At 47.8% G+C, this 17,501-nt stretch overlaps 7 protein-coding genes across 7 annotated transcripts; 4 read left to right on the top strand and 3 right to left on the bottom strand.

Moving 5' to 3' along the window:
• Positions 1-55: 55 nt before the first annotated feature.
• On the top strand, positions 56-1,743 carry J7337_000849 (uncharacterized protein; the record flags this gene model as incomplete). Its single annotated transcript, XM_044818596.1, has 2 exons — positions 56-201; positions 252-1,743. The coding sequence occupies 2 exons, from the start codon at positions 56-58 to the stop codon at positions 1,741-1,743; spliced, it is 1,638 nt and encodes a 545-aa protein (XP_044686298.1).
• A 552-nt stretch (positions 1,744-2,295) lies between these two features.
• J7337_000848 (uncharacterized protein) lies at positions 2,296-3,697 on the top strand (the record flags this gene model as incomplete). The annotated part of the gene is made up of 4 exons (XM_044818595.1): positions 2,296-2,346; positions 2,500-2,585; positions 2,655-3,302; positions 3,352-3,697. 4 exons carry the CDS (start codon positions 2,296-2,298, stop codon positions 3,695-3,697), a joined length of 1,131 nt encoding a protein of 376 aa, XP_044686297.1.
• Positions 3,698-3,806: 109 nt separating this feature from the next.
• On the bottom strand, positions 3,807-4,871 carry TPC1 (mitochondrial thiamine pyrophosphate transporter; the record flags this gene model as incomplete). The annotated part of the gene is made up of 2 exons (XM_044818594.1): positions 3,807-4,692; positions 4,867-4,871. The coding sequence occupies 2 exons, from the start codon at positions 4,869-4,871 to the stop codon at positions 3,807-3,809; spliced, it is 891 nt and encodes a 296-aa protein (XP_044686296.1).
• A 1,808-nt stretch (positions 4,872-6,679) lies between these two features.
• Positions 6,680-7,894, top strand: J7337_000846 (uncharacterized protein; the record flags this gene model as incomplete). Its single annotated transcript, XM_044818593.1, has 1 exon — positions 6,680-7,894. The coding sequence occupies one exon, from the start codon at positions 6,680-6,682 to the stop codon at positions 7,892-7,894; it is 1,215 nt and encodes a 404-aa protein (XP_044686295.1).
• A 634-nt stretch (positions 7,895-8,528) lies between these two features.
• J7337_000845 (uncharacterized protein) lies at positions 8,529-9,800 on the bottom strand (the record flags this gene model as incomplete). The annotated part of the gene is made up of 1 exon (XM_044818592.1): positions 8,529-9,800. One exon carries the CDS (start codon positions 9,798-9,800, stop codon positions 8,529-8,531), a length of 1,272 nt encoding a protein of 423 aa, XP_044686294.1.
• A 1,387-nt stretch (positions 9,801-11,187) lies between these two features.
• Positions 11,188-12,868, top strand: J7337_000844 (uncharacterized protein; the record flags this gene model as incomplete). Its single annotated transcript, XM_044818591.1, has 2 exons — positions 11,188-11,812; positions 11,874-12,868. 2 exons carry the CDS (start codon positions 11,188-11,190, stop codon positions 12,866-12,868), a joined length of 1,620 nt encoding a protein of 539 aa, XP_044686293.1.
• Positions 12,869-13,345: 477 nt separating this feature from the next.
• On the bottom strand, positions 13,346-14,563 carry J7337_000843 (uncharacterized protein; the record flags this gene model as incomplete). Its single annotated transcript, XM_044818590.1, has 2 exons — positions 13,346-13,548; positions 13,738-14,563. 2 exons carry the CDS (start codon positions 14,561-14,563, stop codon positions 13,346-13,348), a joined length of 1,029 nt encoding a protein of 342 aa, XP_044686292.1.
• Between the last annotated feature and the right edge of the window lie 2,938 nt (positions 14,564-17,501).

Below are 17,501 nucleotides of genomic sequence, written 5' to 3'. Positions count from 1 at the left end.
CCTCGGATCAAAACCATTTACCAATTGCGTCCTTCTGTGGGTGTTTGCTGCTGCGATGAATAACGAACAGTTCCGCAAACTGTTGGCTGCGAATGTAAAAAAGAACTCCGATAGTCAGCATGGTGCACCTGCAGGCTCATCATCCACAGGCACTAGGAATGCGCTCGGTTCGAGGCAACGATCGAGCATCCCAATGACACCGTAAGTACTTCTGCACTCCCAAGAACGGCATATCTAATGAATCAATACAGACGCGCTCTAGGGGGTGCTCAAGCGGACTTTGCGCGACAACTGGCGGAGCGAAACAACGCGGTTCGACCTCAAAAGAAGTTCAAATCTTACGATCCAAAAGGCGTCAAACTCGCCTCAGGCTACGTCGACCGATCAAAAGAACGTGACGAGGAAATAAAGGATGACCGGGAACAACACCTAAAGGACCTTGAAGAACAGCTCAAGAACGAGGAGATCGACAGGGAGACATTTGAGAACCGTCGATTCGAGATTGCAGGAGGCGATTTAAGTAGCACGCATCTAGTTAAAGGGCTCGACTTTAAGCTCCTCCAACGCATCCGCCGCGGAGAAGATATATATGGAGAGAAAAAAGTCGGAGCCGAGCCACAACCCACAGATGAGCCCACCGCCGAGGTTGACGTCGACGACGAATTTGAACAGCTGGAAGAGGAGCAGGAAGTTCAGGTAGTGCCTAAAGAGAAACCCGAGACAAAAAAGAAAGGCCAATTATCTACAGTGTCACTGGCACCCGGGAAGAAACGAACACGCGATCAAATTCTTGCAGAATTAAAGGCATCAAGAAAAGCTGCCAAAGCACAGCAAGGGAATGTGCTTGGCGACCGTTTCAAGAAGGTCGGTGCCAAACAGAAGGCAGGATCGCGAATAGAGAGAGACAGCAAAGGACGAGAGGTTTTAATCATTGTGGATGAAGATGGACATGAAAAGAGGAAGATTCGGAAAGTTCAGCCTGGCGCTAAGAAAATTGATGAAGGTGATCGGATCGGACTTCTCATGCCAGACAAAAATGCAAAGCCGCTTGGCATGGAGGTTCCAGAACAATATAGGAGAAAGGGGGAGCCCGAGGAGGACGAAGACATCGACATCTTTGACGGCGTGGGTGATGATTACGATCCACTGGCCGGGATAGACGATTCAGGTTCAGACTCTGACGCGAACGAAGATTCGAAGAAGATAGAACAAGGAATAATGGATGAAGGGAATATTGCTAACCCATCGATGCAACCGCCACCAAAGCCACTAGCACCTCGAAATTACTTCCAGGGAGCAAAGACGGGTCTAGTGTCAGAGGAGCAGAGCAAAGCGCCATCTATGTCAGATCCCGCCATCATGGCAGCGATCAAGCGGGCAGCGGCTCTCAATCCTATCAAGAAGGCCAGGGATCCTGCTGAAGAAGATGACGAAGATGACGACGGCCAAACTGAAGGAATGAAGAAGGAGGCAATGGAGGAGAAAAGAAGGAGGCTTCTACAAATGGCGGATCGCGACGATGAAGATCTCGATATGGGCTTCGGTACTAGTCGGTTTGCCGACGAAGAAGACTTTGACGACCGCAAGGTCAAGCTTTCAACCTGGGGAGATAAAGATGACGATGGCGAGGGGCAATCAAAAGGAGGGCAATCAAAACGAAAGCGAGGCCCGAAGAAGAGAAAGGGTGACGCTAATAATGCTGCAGATGTACTGCGGGTTATGGAAGCGCGCAAAAAGTCATGATGAACAGCATGAGGTTCTCCGTTTAGTATAGCTATCATGAAACATATCTTGGTCGATGAAGCCGAGGCTCGATAACCCCCCTCCAGGTGCTGTATTTAGGATTGCATACTTTAACGTAATGCTCATTCAACTTTTTCAATTCGCATTTACCGTGGAAGCAAAAGGCCTATCAATCGTCTCCTGGGTCATAACCACCTGCTTTAAGAGGAAGCTGTTTGACATTGTTAGCTCACGCCAAGTTGTTAGTTAATAAGTCAGGCTTCCTAGGTGACAATCTAAACCAACAAAGTGAGGGGAAAACACCCCACTACGACATACCGCACCTAGGTAGGTAGGTAAGCCAAACTGTTTCAGCGTCCACCTTGGTAATAGGTCTCTCGGTTTGTGGAAACGTCACAACTTCAACAACTTACCTACAGAATCGTATTTCCCTCAGTTGGTCAACTGAACATTATCCCCATCCCACCCATATTCTGTCACTTCATCCTTTCTTGCATTGAGGCTGAAACCTGGGTTTTTCTTTACAACTTGATTTTGTCTTTCTACTCCATTATGTCTGAAGCTCAGGTTCCTGTTTGGCTGGATTGTGATCCAGGTCATGATGTACGTATTAAAAACGGTGCTTGTAGCCTTGATCTCATACAAGTTCTTAGTTCTGTTGCGGGACTCAGTGATGTTTATGCTTATTATTATTTTTTTCCCCTTTCCTCTTTATGTCTCGTAATAGCGCTCAGCGGTTACTAAGTTTCTTGATAGGACGCTTTCGCCATTCTTCTGGCAGCCTATCATCCTCAGATCAGATTGCTCGGCGTCTCAACGGTCTTTGGGAATGCATCTCTTGAGTAAGTTATCTAAACCAATCTTGACTTTACGGCAATGTTCTTGAGAACAGCTTGTTAACGTGTGATCAGAAACACAACGCATAATGCTGCCTCTATTCTCACCGCCATTGGTATGCATGATATTCCTCTCTATATCGGCCTGGGTAAGGCTCTTGAACGTCCTGCCCTTCATGCACCAACGGATATCCACGGTGTTTCTGGCTTAGATGGCACCGACCTTCTTCCTGAGCCACTTGTGACCCCATCTCCTATCCCGGCTGTTGAGGCAATGGCAGAGGCCCTGCGTGCTCAACCCCCTGGTACAGCGTGGATTGTTGCAACTGGTGCGCTGACGAACGTTGGGGCTCTGCTCCGTGCGTATCCAGAGCTTACCAGTCACATTAAGGGTATCAGTCTTATGGGAGGCTCTATTGGCGACAATTTCTCAGATGCACCGCTCGGCGAAGTTGATGGTCGCCCTAGAATCGGAAACTACACGCCTTGGGCTGAGTTCAACATCCTCGTTGACCCAGAAGCTGCTGCTACGGTGTTCCATACCAAAGAGATCGCTGCTAAAACTACGATTGTGCCCCTGGATCTCAGCCATCAGGTGTTGGCGACGTCGGAGGTGAGAGAGATGCTGCTGTATGGCCCTGATGCTGAGCGGACAGGTCCCGGGAAGACCACTCTCCGTACCATGCTTGTTGAGCTCCTTTACTTCTTTGCTCAAACATATGCGTAAGTCAACACAAACCAATGACATGCGCCCCTTCGACTAACAATTCAGTGATACCTTCGGTATTACCGCTGGACCCCCTCTGCATGATCCTATTGCTGTTGCTGCTGTACTTGTCGGCACCGAAAATGAGATTCCCTTCCTCGAGTGGGACGCCAAGCACAGCCAGCCCCCTGAACATAATGAACGCTTCGAAGTCACAGTCATAACTGAGGGCACGTTTGAAGAGGCTAAGGAGGGTAAGCAGACCGGTCGCACATTGGCCAAGTTGCTTCCACCAGGTCAACAAGGTGTTAAAATTCCTCGGGGAGTCGACACTGCCAAATTCTGGCAGGTTATCGAAGAGTGCATTGAGCGAGCAGATGCAAAAAATGCTGCTCTTGCGCTTGCGAAGTAGTTTCCAGGGAAGAGTCAAGGTGCTAGAGTAGAATAAAAACCGCGCGAACAGGATTAGATGGTTGGACGACATACTGCGTCATGATAAATCTATCAAGTCTTGTTATAGTCTATAATTCATTGGGGGTGGTCTCCTTACTGCCCGAATCCCAATCAAGCATCAAATTCAAGCTCTGTTCATATGTCCAGAGAGTGACAGCGCTCGCAGGGGCTGATTTGAGGAGACTGATAGTCAAGCCCTTGTACAAACCGCGGAGGCCTTCTGTGCGTAGTATCGTTAAAAGCGCACCCCGTGCCGTGGAGTACTCAGGAATGTTTTGGTAGATGTATTGCTGTCGCGCTGGTCCCTGCACCTGAATACGCTTTCGTACAAGATCTAGAGGGAATACGGCTGTTTTGGAAAAAATGCTGGCACACATGCCAGCAGTAGCGTCTCCGCTGCCCCATGGCATGTGTAATCCCTCTAGAGACGTTCTAAGGGATTCATAAGTGACGAAAAAGATGCCCATGAAGGGTATGATTTGGCCGAGTCCAGGCCCAATACCTCTAAAAAAGCCTCGCCAACCCTCATCGCGTTTGATATCCCAGACGGCACTGCGCAGTGATTGGTAAACACGGTGTCGACCCTGAGCTGCGAATCGTGTTCTTAACAAATCGAGAGGATATGTGACGGTGGTGGCAGCAGCACCAGAGGCAGCACCAGCAATAAAACTTTCGGCAGCATCGGGCAACCTTAAGGGAAATGCCGTTCGAAGGAAAAGGGTCGCCGAGCGGTATGTTGTGAATTGTACGGCACCATAGCATACATACATAAGCTCTGCAGGAACATTGCCCTTCCACAGGCCTGTCAAACCTTCATGCTTGAGGATGTGTTTCAGGGTTGCGAATGCTCCGCGATAAGCTGGTGCGTTGCGCAGAGCTGCTACAGGATCGGACAGAGAATGAGGCTGGAGTTGGAGACGGATCTTGACGACATCGAGGGGGGCAACGACGAATCTAGAGATTAGTTAGTATCAGTACTGACTACCATTGTTCAAAGAGGGCTGGAGATAAAAGAAGCCTACCTAGAAACCAAACCTGCTATTGCTCCCGCAGCTACGACTTGGACCCTCGAGCCCTTGTTCCCAATGTCAGCCAGCAGCCCGAAGCAATCCAGAACCAACACCCTACCTCATCCTTAAGGTGCCCTTCTTTGTGCGACATGCATTCAACTACAGCCCGGAAGGACCACAGGCAGAAGAGATGCTTTCTATGTCGAACGGTCTCTGCTACAGCCTACGAGAGGTTGCAGTTCGAGAATGCAGAAATCGACGGAGTTGATGATGTGTCGGCTGAGCGCAATACGAAGTCGCTCAACGTTGATGAGCCAAGTTGCTGATAAGTAAAATAATGCAACGTTGGCGGAGATAGATGCCCGTGACAGGATTAGTAGATGATATGGGCTATGCTTTTGCAAATTGTCGCCAATTGCCATTGGAAGATTCTAATGGAACTTGTTTGGGTCGAAAATGCTCTAGAGCTTTCTTCGAGGAGCGTATTCGTCAAGTTGTTATTCTAGGTATCACGGGAAATAAAATCCGTGTTCAGATTGGCTAAAATTTACCCTTGATTACCTTCAAGCTCATGATGGAATTTTTTGTGCGACGGCATGATTTCCTAATGTCGATTGCGGTTTGCGACGGTTGTTAACGGTAGAGGCGGCTCCATCGTTTTGCGCGGGATGCCATCATTGGATCAATGGCTCCTGATACTGCTGAAGGAGATACGAAATATTTCTCTTGCAGAAAGTAAATCTGACATTGAGTGAATAAACGATCTACAATAGTGCTAACCAGCCTCGGGGTCTCTTGCACCGATGGACGAGGAATTCATCAACCGAGCCGATGGAGATCCGCACGGAACAATAAACGATAGCCTCTAGGGTCTGGGCCAGGTTCCACGACTTAGGCCGCTGGAACTAACCAAGCAGAAGCTTGACAATGTCACCCTGACGTTGCATGTGTTGATACTGGCATATGTATAGGATTCCAGGCAATGTAAAGCGCATAAAGCGCATAAAGCACTAACTTGATGAGCTATGAGCATGGAAGAAATCGCAAAATTGTTCATAGACGAGCTGCAAGGACCAGTCTCAATATCAATCATGACTGCAACAACGTTAATTCTAGGAAGCTTGGAGTAAAACGTGGGGTTCCCGTCTCCACACCATGATGAACTACTACTATGCGGGCCCCTAAGGATAGAAAGAAAACTCGGGACTTCGCTCCTAATTGACAAAAGGACTCAGGTATATTAGCATAATTTTAGGATGCCTTTTACTAAGTTCATTCTGACACCCTACTTCGAAGTCTGATTTTTCTTGCTCTCAAGGGATAAAAAGAAGAAGAAAAAAAAGCCTCTGGAGGAACTCCAGGCATCTAGGTAATGTACCTAGGTAGGTAGCCTCCATTGCTCCGGCCGAGAGGCTGCTCCTCAAGCTGCTGCTCCGATGCCGTCATTGGCTAAGGCCATTTGAGACTGGAACCCCAGAACCATGCTTGGAGACATCCGAGACCTCTCTCGGACAGAAGCACGCATGGGTATGGCACGTCACTTGCCTCTTTGATACCTCGTGCCGCACCGCCGACAACTCTTGCCGGATACACATGCTCCTCCGGCTCTTACCTTATATTTCACCAACCCTCCCACTTCGATCTCAGTTGTTCCCAGGTTACCTGATGTTCAGAGACTCTTGTAATATACTTCGTCTCATAGCGCTAAATCCTGTTCTCCATCTTTCCCTCTCGACAATCCACCCTCTGGGCCCTCGATTCAACCAACGAGACTACTCCAGTCACACATAAAATTACACCCGTTACACAGTCCTCCCACGATACCCTCAACTCGGTCGATTTCGCATACATCTGTCATTGTGTACTCTGTAAAACGCGACCACAATAACGACACCTCGTCCAGCCTTGCGGCGCTCAATCTGTCATTGACAATGACCACCACGCAGCTTCCTTCGCCAGACACAACACAGCTTCTTGCTCCGTTTCTGCCTGCTCTCCCACCATCTGCTATCTCCACGGAACCTGCGATCGGTATTCTTCCGCTGTTGTCCCCTATACTTCGCCAGCGAGTAAAGCTTCTATCTGCATCAAGTACTGAGCCATGGATTCGACTCCTGTGTTACGATAAGGCAAAAATACCCGAGCTGATTCAGATCGCGCAAGGCGGTAGCCTGGAGCCACATCCGGTATCGGGTGAGGTCGAGGTCGACTGGGACTATGATGCAGAGATACGTTTTCGTCGGGTCGACGAAGAGACTCTACAGGCTCTCGTTGTGCTTCCCACCCTGGGCTTGGCCTTCCAGTTGATCTACTGTGTTGGAGACGCTGAGGGAGGAGGCGATGGCTGGAGAGTTGGCGAGGTCACTGTAGCAGACAAACCCTCACCTTACGTACAATTTGGGGGAGCGTCCAGCATTGCAGAGGCCGAGAGACAGTTCAGAGAAACACAGGCGAAGAAGATGACCAGCCAAACCAAGGACGTCAACGGCCACGGTCATGGCAATAGATTGCATGTTCCTCATAGTGGCCACCAAGAAGAGGAAGAGGACGACGATGATTACTGGGCACGGTACGACGCGACTCCATCCCGGACACCAGCGCAGAAACAATCGCCTGCCCCTCCTTTAAAATCCACTTCTCAAATCGGTGGTGTTCGTGCATCTTCGGCAGAGGACGCATATTTTGCTCAATATGACAGTGTTCAGCCTGCTATGGATAATCATGACCCGGATGAGGAAGAGGCTGCTGCGCAAATTGCTCCACCACTTGGACTCGGACGTACCCAAGAGTCTGCCGAAGCCACAGAGCTTAATGAGACACAGGGCGCATGGACATTGGCCGAGTTCGAGAAGAGTGACTCAAGCCCGACACAAAACGGATATGATACCGAACGCCACGCCGCTCTCCTTCACCCTCGCCCAGCCTCGAGCGCCAGTTCCAACGGCTCGGAAACAGTTGCTAAGCTTGAGGCGTCTGCCGGCAAACAAACACAAAACGAGTTCGGTGTAAAACAGCATGTATCGCGAAGTATTCGAAGCCTGTTCATGCTTTCGCGTGCTTCAGGCATTGATCGCCAGGAGTTTGAGAGCCTTGTTCGTGCCGAGCTCGATATTCTGGGCATGGTTGAGGCCCAAGAACAAGTCTGACATCTTTTCACCATGAGTTTCATATTTCCGCATAAAGAAATTGGAAAGCTTTTCTAGGCGGGGTCTTGCATCTTTTTCTACCCGGTATTTTAAACATGCATGTAAGGCGTTGGTTGTTAGGCATATGGAAGGCAACTTGAGCATTGACAAGGTCTTCAGCCTTCTCATTTAACTTGGACGGAACTTGGACATAGAGAATATGTTGGAAAGTGTCTCATGACAGAATCGCAAATGGTTCAATGTAAAAGTTTCAATTGGCTGAGTCTGCTAGGTACAGTGACGATGTCGGTGATGACTATTCACCTTGTGTTCAGCAGTCCCCGGTTCATCGTTTGTGTCACTCCCGAGGCATGTCACAATAATATACGGTCTTTGATCTTGATAGAGTATGATCGTATTGTTAACGCATGCCGAAGCACTTCGCTGCTTAGAAGATTAAGTTTCCGCAAGTTGGGAAAATGCTGTATTAGATCGCGCTGACGACTCAGATATGGGCCCCCGAATCAATAGCCCTCACTTGAACTTACGAAAACTTCCAAATCTTTCACAAGCACCGCCCCGAGCCCTTTTTTATTATTCATTTTAGCTAATTCAGCCCCTAATCAAGCTCCTGGACTTTCTGCGAATGTTCCACCTACGCGATAACTAGATTTTCTAGGGCAATACGTGCTGTCTCGAGGACTTTGGTACAATTGCGCTCTGCTGGAGAACAAGCCTTAGTCGGGTAAATAACTCCACGAGCCGCTTCATGTGTGTGCCCAGCAGCATGAAGTGCGTCAAGAGCATCATGTCTCTTTTTGCTTCTCTCCTCAAGTTGCCCAACGACATCTTTGAGTCCAAGTTGTCGATAGGTCATCGCGCCTGGGATCTCCTGGTCCTTCTCATCCAACCCGTAGACGTCGAGGCGCAGAAGTCCCCTGATTGTCATTCTCCACATGTCGGGAGGCATGTTCTTGTTGTTGTAGCTTTGATAAGTCGTGCAGCCCCTAGGCATACCCCCAATGCAACCCCAGAGACCACCGATTTCTTTGAATGAAAACCAAAAGGTGCGTCCTTGCAGCTTGGCGAGCGCAGTCTCTTCATCTACCATTTCTAGAATCCTTGCGTAGGCATTGCATGCAGATGGTACCAGAGCGCCAAGAAGCATGAGGTTCTGGAAGGATTGTATGGGAGGAGGCTTAGCGGGTTCGTCAAGCAAAGATGCAGAACAGACAGTGCATCTGATAACATCGTGAGCAACTCTGGATGCATTCCGTGCGACTTTCATGGCTGGTATGACCTCAGCCGGCAGATTTCCAAGAGACTCGAGAGCTAAATAAAGTGATGACAAACAGCCGCAAGACACTGTAGGTACAGGTCGCATAGATGGGGTCGGTGTTCTAATCACACTCTCAGTGGATTCAACAGAGGCATCAGTTTCGCTAGAGTCAGGTGGTGTCGGCGTGTCCGAGTTCTGTTTTAATCCTGGGTTTGAGGATTCAATCTGATCTGCTAGGTACTGCTGAAGCGTGTTGCTGAGATCCATCGAAATTGTTTCTTGCGGAGCGTCTGTCTCGCCAAAATTGATGCTACCGAGAAGGTCAACACCACTCAGATCCAATGTAGGCAATGTCGCATTGTCAACGAGTAAGCCTTGGGGTTCCGCGATCTGCGGATTGAAAGAAAACGTGTCATGACTAAATTGCAAGTCCCATGTATCGGCATTTGCATTAGCTGGATCGTCCAGGAAGTTGAGATTAAGAAGCAAGTCTCCGGTGGTTTGCGTCTGATTCTGGTGCTCATAGGAGATATTATCATCTGGCTGGAGAAAAAGAAGGGCTTCCTCTGGTGGCTGGGAAATGGTCGGTGCTGGTAGAGTTGCCTTATCGTCCATATCCACATGCCGCCTCTTTCGGGGACGGCCCATTTGCTTTTGCGGAGAATAGTAACATATTATTCCCTCCTTTTTACACCGAGAACAGCCATCGGGTTCTTTGGAGCATGCGAGTTTTCGGGATCCTAATGACCGATAAGTCTCCAATTCGGACATACCATGAGACACTCACGGCATTCGTCACACGCCCTATGCTTTGTAACTCCATCGCCTGCTGCAGTTGGAGCCATTCTTCTTTCCAAAGGCAATTTCCGATACCGTATCCAAGCGGAGTCTCACTGCAGGCAACAATATATTGTATAGCAAGAGATTGTGATGTGGAACAATATCCAAAAGTCACAGTCAGCATGAGTCTTAGCTTACTACCTTATCTAACTACGAATCTGACTAATGTTGTGACACTACCTACCCTTAATATGGAAGTAATAATTAGCTATAAACTACCCCAATCTTGCCAATCTGCCAATTTAACATCCCATTCCAGAGATCGACAATGTATGTGGTTATAAGTGAGCTACCATAGCTGGAGGTTTTTCTCCTTCTTCTGTTTCTCTTTTTCTTTATATTATAGGAAGAAAAAATTATCTCAGTTATTCTATTACGTTTAACGTTCTACTATAGCAGGCCAATATGATGTTACTGATAGAAAACCACTGCGACAGTCTTTTCTGTACACTGGCCAATGTCTAAAAACACTCCTCTCCCGTTATCGTGGAATCTGAGTTCCTAAACCTGCTAAGAAGCACTGGCCTTATTAGTGGCCAGATGGCTCTCAATCCAATCACCAGTAATACCTAAGAAGCGACTGGTTGAGTCAGTGATCATAATTATCTCTTATGTTCTTGGCATGGGACTCTCGAGGCTGTAGCAATATGAGCCTGTTTAACGTCAGCAAGGACATGTCAGCTCAGCAAAAAGCAATTATTTCGCGCGCCGAAAGAGATGCGGCTACGCAAATCAGGCTTCTGTATTCTTGTGCGCCCCTCGGCGATTACAATATAGGTAACCTAGTTTTTGAGGCTTCGTTCATGGGTCTATGGAGATAATAGCTCTTACTTGGTCCCGAAAAAAGACTTCCCCACTGTCTCATCGACGCCAAAATATTTGGGTACAATCCATGACCCTTTGATTTGGTGTTACCTGTTTCTGTACCATGAAGAAGCGATAACCCCGGAGGTACAATTATAAACCAGGCTTCGTTTCTTTCTTCTAATCCAGAGACTTGTTCGGTACGAATTGTTTGTTGCATTGCTTGCCCGTTGCTACTTTGTTCCCGCCTCGTGCAAATTGTCCACCAGCTTGCGTCATGATAGAGTGGTAGACGCCAATACAACCCTACGAGAAGCAAGCTTGCCGAAAAGTCCTTCAACTGAGAACAAGCAGATTTGCCCCTGCATAACCCTCCGAAGTTGTCGGCACAATGACAGCCACTCCTATGGCCAATCTTGGCAATATCGCCCGCGCTGAGTACAAGGCGCTATTCGATACAGAAGTTGCCAAAGGGATCAGAGAACCACTTGTTCTTCCTTTCTGTCTTTTCGGTCCTTTCATTTTGCCTGTCGTCTATTTGGCAATCCCACATCGAAACCAGCCATGGCTTTACCACGCAAGATGGCTTGTCGTGGCTTTTGTCGTTGCGTTCGATGCTTATATGATTCGGTATATGTCTAGCTACAACGTCGCTCCAGCATATGCGTCAGGTCTCATGGGCGGATGGGGTATCTTGACGACTCTGAATCTTTTGGTTTGGACCGATCCGCAACTCAACTATGCCAGGGTTGTCAAGATTCTCAAGGGCAACAAGTCGCAAGCATCGTCAAAACAGCTGCCCATCAATGTTGCCAACGGATCAAGGCAAGAAAGCGTGATTCGACAGCGAAAACCTTACCACGAAGACATTGGACTTTCAGGTGAAGCTGAAACCCATGTCAAGAATGGGAGCTCCAAAGATGTGGTTTACGCCTGGCAGAAATTTCCTGAAAACGGATCGTTCGGTGAACGACTTAACTGGACACTCGACCTTGCTACAAACTTTAGGGAAATCGGTAGGTTTGGAACGATGATCTAACACTTACGAGGAGGTTCCCGGCTAAGCTTTTTCTTCAGGCTGGAATCGTTCTATCTCTTCCGTGCCAAGACCAGATATCCCAAGCAATATCCGCGATGGTGATCCTGTATCCTTCGACAACATGCTCATTGTGTCTAAAAGTGGCTACTATCGTAATTTGACCGAGAAGGAGTTCGTATGGAGCCGTATTCGCAGAGTCCTCTTCCTCACTTTTCTTTTGGACCTTTGCTCTGTTATGATGGTCAAGGATCCCTACTGTGCCTATGGACCTGATCAAGAACTTGAGCTCCCTTTGTTCCTCCGGCAGCTTCCTCCTTGGTTGCGCTTCATCTATCGCGAGCTCCTTTGTCTTGTTGGTATCTATGCTGCCATCGATGCCATTTTTAGCTTGCATGACCTTTTTCAGTTCTACGTTTTCTCCTACTTTTATCCCATGCGAAGAGAGTTATGGCAGTACACCAACGTCTTCGGTCCTATCTCGCAGGTGCTTGATAGAGGCCTTGCTGGTTGGTGGGGGGCGTTCTGGCATCAAACCTTTCGTCTTCAGTTTCTTGCGCCCGCAAAGTTCCTCGTTGACCATGGCTATCTTCAAAGGGGAACACTACGTGCTCAAATATTTACCATGAGTTTATCCTTCATACAGTCCGGTTTACTTCACGCCGGTGGAAGTCTATCGTCTATGCCAACCACAAAACCCTGGAGAAGTCCGCTCTTCTTTGCTCTACAACCTCCTGGCATTATTTTGCAGCTTATTTTGCTGCAGACTTGGGACAAGCATTTCCCCAACTTCCCTCGCAGACTCCGCCAGGCATTCAACATGGTATTCACTCTGGGCTGGCTCTGTCTGACCGCGTTTTTCTTTACCGATGATATTTCATCTTCGGGTATTTGGCTTCTGGAACCTGTGCCGATATCCCCTCTGCGCTGGCTTGGTTTCGGTCACCCAGATGATCATTGGTGGCGATGGAGGAGATGTATGTTCCCGATCTGGCATGCAGATAAATACTGGTGGAAGAGTGGTATACAACTTTGAAGCCAGGTAAAGAAAATATGTTTGTCAGACAGCCGCCATGTTTGGGGCAATCAAGGGGCAAGTCGATCACAATGTATACCCTTGACTATTTTTCGTGCATAGAAGAGACAAAGTTATTAGAGGTAGATCATTTGGAACATCTCAACTGAATTTACTATTCGCCTAGCTCATGAAACTTGCAGGAGCTCGTATTTTTGGCCCGAGGCAAGCCTATCAGCTTCATTTCGAAGCCACTTCACAACAGGCTGATAGTTGGTCTGCTTTGCTGCCAATACCTCCTCAAAAGCAAGGCAAGCATTTCTATCACTATTAGGATACTGCCAAGGGACGGCACGGTGACAAACACTTACAGAGCAACTTGCGATTTTCGCACGTCGCAGATGTACTGGGGATATCTCATCACCCGAGATCTGCTAGTCAAGAGCAGGAAGGCAACGTCGATCACTTTAGCGATTGTTCCTTGAGAAAGATCAGACATCAAAGGAGCCGCATGATGAGTTTGAGCAACCTACGGAGTATCATTTCACTGCTCGGTTGCTGTGTCTTTCCGAGGCAACGCAGGTAAGCGTACATTTTACTCGCAGTCTCAACAAAAGTGTTTCGAAGCGAGTTGAGAACGGTTCGGTTTGCATTATGGGACGTGTCATAAAACATCAGATGAGATTGAATCTTGAAAGCGTCTTTATGGTCATAGGAGCCTTGGTTAGCAACTCTTTGGGTTCATGCGGTACGGGGGACTAACTTAGAACTTTTCGCTGGAAATTTTGACCAGGTGTGCGGCCGAAGTCGACAGTCAGAGAAGCAGATACATCTTTCTAGGTGTAAGTACTGGTTTTGGATTGCACTAGAAGCATGACTCTTGAGCGTACCAATATTTGCATCCCTGTCTCTGTCCTTGGTGATATCAAGTGTCTTGCAATTTATAATGGTTCCGCAGTAGGGGAAGCCTTTCTCATGATTAGACTTCTGCACGAGCTCACCATCATACAGCATGTCAAAGTTGACCATGGTCTTGGTCGGGTTGACCGCAACGCCATACTCAGGAAACCCCACATGCATAGCATTGACAAATTTGATCGCCTTTTCCTGGTCTTGGGTGATCAGAAGAAAATCGTCAATGAGGCGTAAGAGTAGGCAGTCTGGCGAACGAAGGAAGTCCAGATGTTTAACTTCAAGGTCAGCATAGAAATAATTGCATAAGAATGAAGATAGCACAGAGCCTTGAGGAATTCCGATTTTCTGTCTGTAGTATTTCTTTCCAATCTTGACAAGATTATGCTCGACATGTTGCCTGAGAAGATGCATCAATTCTCCAATGTTTTGAGTATTGCGTAAAGCGCTGCCCACAAAGACAGTGTTTTTCTTGTTGAGAGCCAGGTTTTGCTCGAGCCGTGTGATGAAATCTGGGTTTTCCTTCTCGCTCAAGGCTGTTGCATGCCATCGACGAATAGCTTTGGACGAAGACTTGTCGTCAGCTACCGCTGCTCGTTCCCCAGGCTTCACTTCTGCGTGTTTCATGATCGTATATTTCGACTGAGTTGGCACGGACTTCATCAGACTGACAACTGCCTCTTGTGGGATGGTATCAAAAGCAGCCTTGACATCAGCCTTAACAAAATACAATCTACCATATTCAGGGCCCAGAGATTGCTTGAATAGCTTCAGTCGGGTATAAATATCGCTGACGGAGAACATAGTTGAACCCAATTTGGACGGGTTAATCCTCTGTGTTTCGGGTCAGCTTCAACCCCCGAATGTTTGATACCTCACATACCTTCTCTAGCTTCAAAAACGAATGCACGGGACCCAATATAGTGTTTATACTACGCCCAAGCTTGCTTGAAGGTCCCCTGCCCATAGCCCTACGCCGGAGATTCATGATGGGGCGAAGTTTGTTGCCTTTTGGAAGGAGTCGAACTTGGCTATAGCCCAGCTTTCGAGAACGTAATACCTGCAGCGCGTCATCCAACTTGACCTCCTCAAGCATGTTCGCTCTAAGTTCCTTCATGGCTGGCTCTGCTATATGTCTCCAAACTTCATGGCGAAAGTAAAAAACTTGGTATCGATGAGTGTTAGACTCGGTAACATAAAATGTGTTTCGGATCAGAGGGATCAATAGTGAATCAAAAACGAAATAAATAAATTCATTAAAAATCTCCAGACGCTTTGCAGTATCTGTTTTGCTGGGGTTGTGGTCACCCAGAATTGGTGGGTGAAGCCAAGAGATTTTGGCGATCTGATAAATGATTAGCCATGGTCAAGCTTTGGCACTATCGGTCACTAACCGTAATATTTTGCATTATTTCATGTAGCGACATGGTTTCAAAGCGCCTGAGCCTGATGAAACTATCGACGTTTCGCATGATAGTGGATTTGTTGTGTTTTTGTACAGCCTCATCCCCCCAGAAGTCTTTGGGGATAATCTTGGACAAGACGGCTTGACAAAACGATGAGACCTGAGATAACGGGGTTGCTAGCTCTACCAGGGATTTATGGTATGGGGGTGCTGGCGCTTGCGATTTCAAGAGCCCTGGCTCGGATTGCTTCTGAGATGGAGCACACTTATAGTATGAAACCGTCATCGGGCGTTGCGATGGAATAAACTTTAGAGAGGATATGAGACTCTTCTTGGTCTTCGGCTTCTTAGTTCGCGATGGCTTGTCAAAAGTGCATGGGCAGTGGTGCTTCAAGAGCTCGATATATGAACACCGTCCATGGAGAACTTGCAAGCGTTTCACAAGTTCTTCAGTATATCCACGAAGCCGCTTGGGTATTTTTGGCGTTTGCGACCCGGCATTTCCTGCCTTTGTTCGAAAACAGGGAGCAATCTCGTCTTCTCTCAACGTATAGTCTTGAAACTTTTGCGAGGTTAACGTGGGGTCGACATGAGAAGTAAACACGTTGTGAAGTCCGAATTGCCGAGGAAATATGTACATCATCACCTTGATTGTACCTTGGCGTTGGATCTCTTGGTCGTTAGGCATGGGAGCGTTCTTGTACCGATTCAGCACATCTGAAAACTATTAATAATAATTTTGATTATATATGCTTTCTGTACTTACGAATGTGCTTGTAGCCGGGCTGGACGTGTCCTTGTGCCGTGAGGGATGGCTTGGCATAGAATATTCTGCTTCTCACTAGAGTTATGTCTATAGGTTTGCGTGCTTCACCTTTAGATTCCTTTGCCATTGACAGACTGCCTCCATGAAGGTCAACCTCCGCAAGTGGCACACCTAGAATGGTCAGATAAGAGCTTTAGTGATTTGCTGTCTTACCTGTCAACTGATAATAGTTGTTGAAACCTGCTTCAACCTCTAAATATATAGAGGCGTCAACAAGGAGATTGATCATGATTTTCTCTCCAGCTCTGCCAAGAAGGGCCAATAATTGTGGCCAAGGGTTTTCCCTCAGCGCCTCAACGTTAGAGTTCGGAAAGAGGCTAAATAGTCCAGGAATGGTGTTGGTTCCTTGGTCATCTGGTCCGGCTGATTTCCTGAACCCATCACACAATAGGTGCTTGGGTCGACGTCCGAGTTGCACCTCTCGAGAGAAGAGACGCCATACAACGAAGTCTACGATCTACATGATTCTAAGCGACTTTTCATACGAATAAAGATGCCGTACTAACCTCATTCTGGGAGAATATTGATCCAGAAATCCCATCGGAAAGACTGACGTAAGACTCGTCCTCTCTCTGTGAGAATGCTAGCCATTGCTCCCATCTCGTGTCATCGTTGTCGGCCTCTTCATGGGCAAAACAGACAAGTGATGTATCTAGGAGTCGTGATAAAGTCTTCTCAAACTCCCTGGCATCATTTGCTTCGCCAATGGATGCCACTTTCTTTCGTCGGATTCGAGATCCATGAGGCAATTGGGAGAGGACATATTCTCTTAACGAGGTGACCCTGCTGTAATGACGTTCCAGGAGGTCGCGCCTTACGGGGATTCCCCCGAGTGATTTGGCTCGCTTTTGGTGTTCCGACGTGACAGCAGTCTCCGACTTTCGCTTTCTCTGGGTTTCCATAATCGTTCTGTATCTTTTCCCGTTGGACGGTTGTCAAGCCGCTGTGTTTTCCGATGATCACTATGTAGTTATTCGAGTCAGGGTGGAATCCTGTGAGCCACAGAGTCTCGAACGTTGATTAATTTGATATGTGGCTGATCTTACCCGACGTGAGAGCGGGAGCTTGGCCCCAAAGGGATTAGTGCAAATTTAGTGTGAGGCTGGTTCCAGGGGTCAGTAACCAGCCGCTTAACCGAGCGTTGTCACAGAATTGGCCACTGATCATTAACAGGAATTCTGGTAATGAACTTCGTTCGATGCAATCAGGAAAAGCTCATATTCTACTACTTACCAGGGCCTCGTGGTTATGTGCTTGCTGTTGACTTGGCTAGGAAATGTGGTTTGCATCAGAGACGGCAAGGGATGGGTAACATGAAAGCAATCTGCTGCTTCGCAAAGAAGGGTAAGAAACGCGAACCTCACACATCCACGAAAGCGGCCACAGCATAGAACTACATATACTTGCTGCGGGAGATAGCGTTTTCAGTGTGGTAGATGGGTGTCTCTTTGGCGGAAGGTGGGATTCCAGACGAAATTGACATGGTCGCTGAGAAGCGTCGTAAGTTAGTA

Source organism: Fusarium musae, chromosome 1 (assembly GCF_019915245.1).
Source record: "Fusarium musae strain F31 chromosome 1, whole genome shotgun sequence".
NCBI lineage: Eukaryota > Fungi > Ascomycota > Sordariomycetes > Hypocreales > Nectriaceae > Fusarium > Fusarium musae.
The sequence above is the reverse complement of the archived record's forward strand: the minus strand, read 5'-3'. Positions and strand labels throughout refer to the sequence as shown.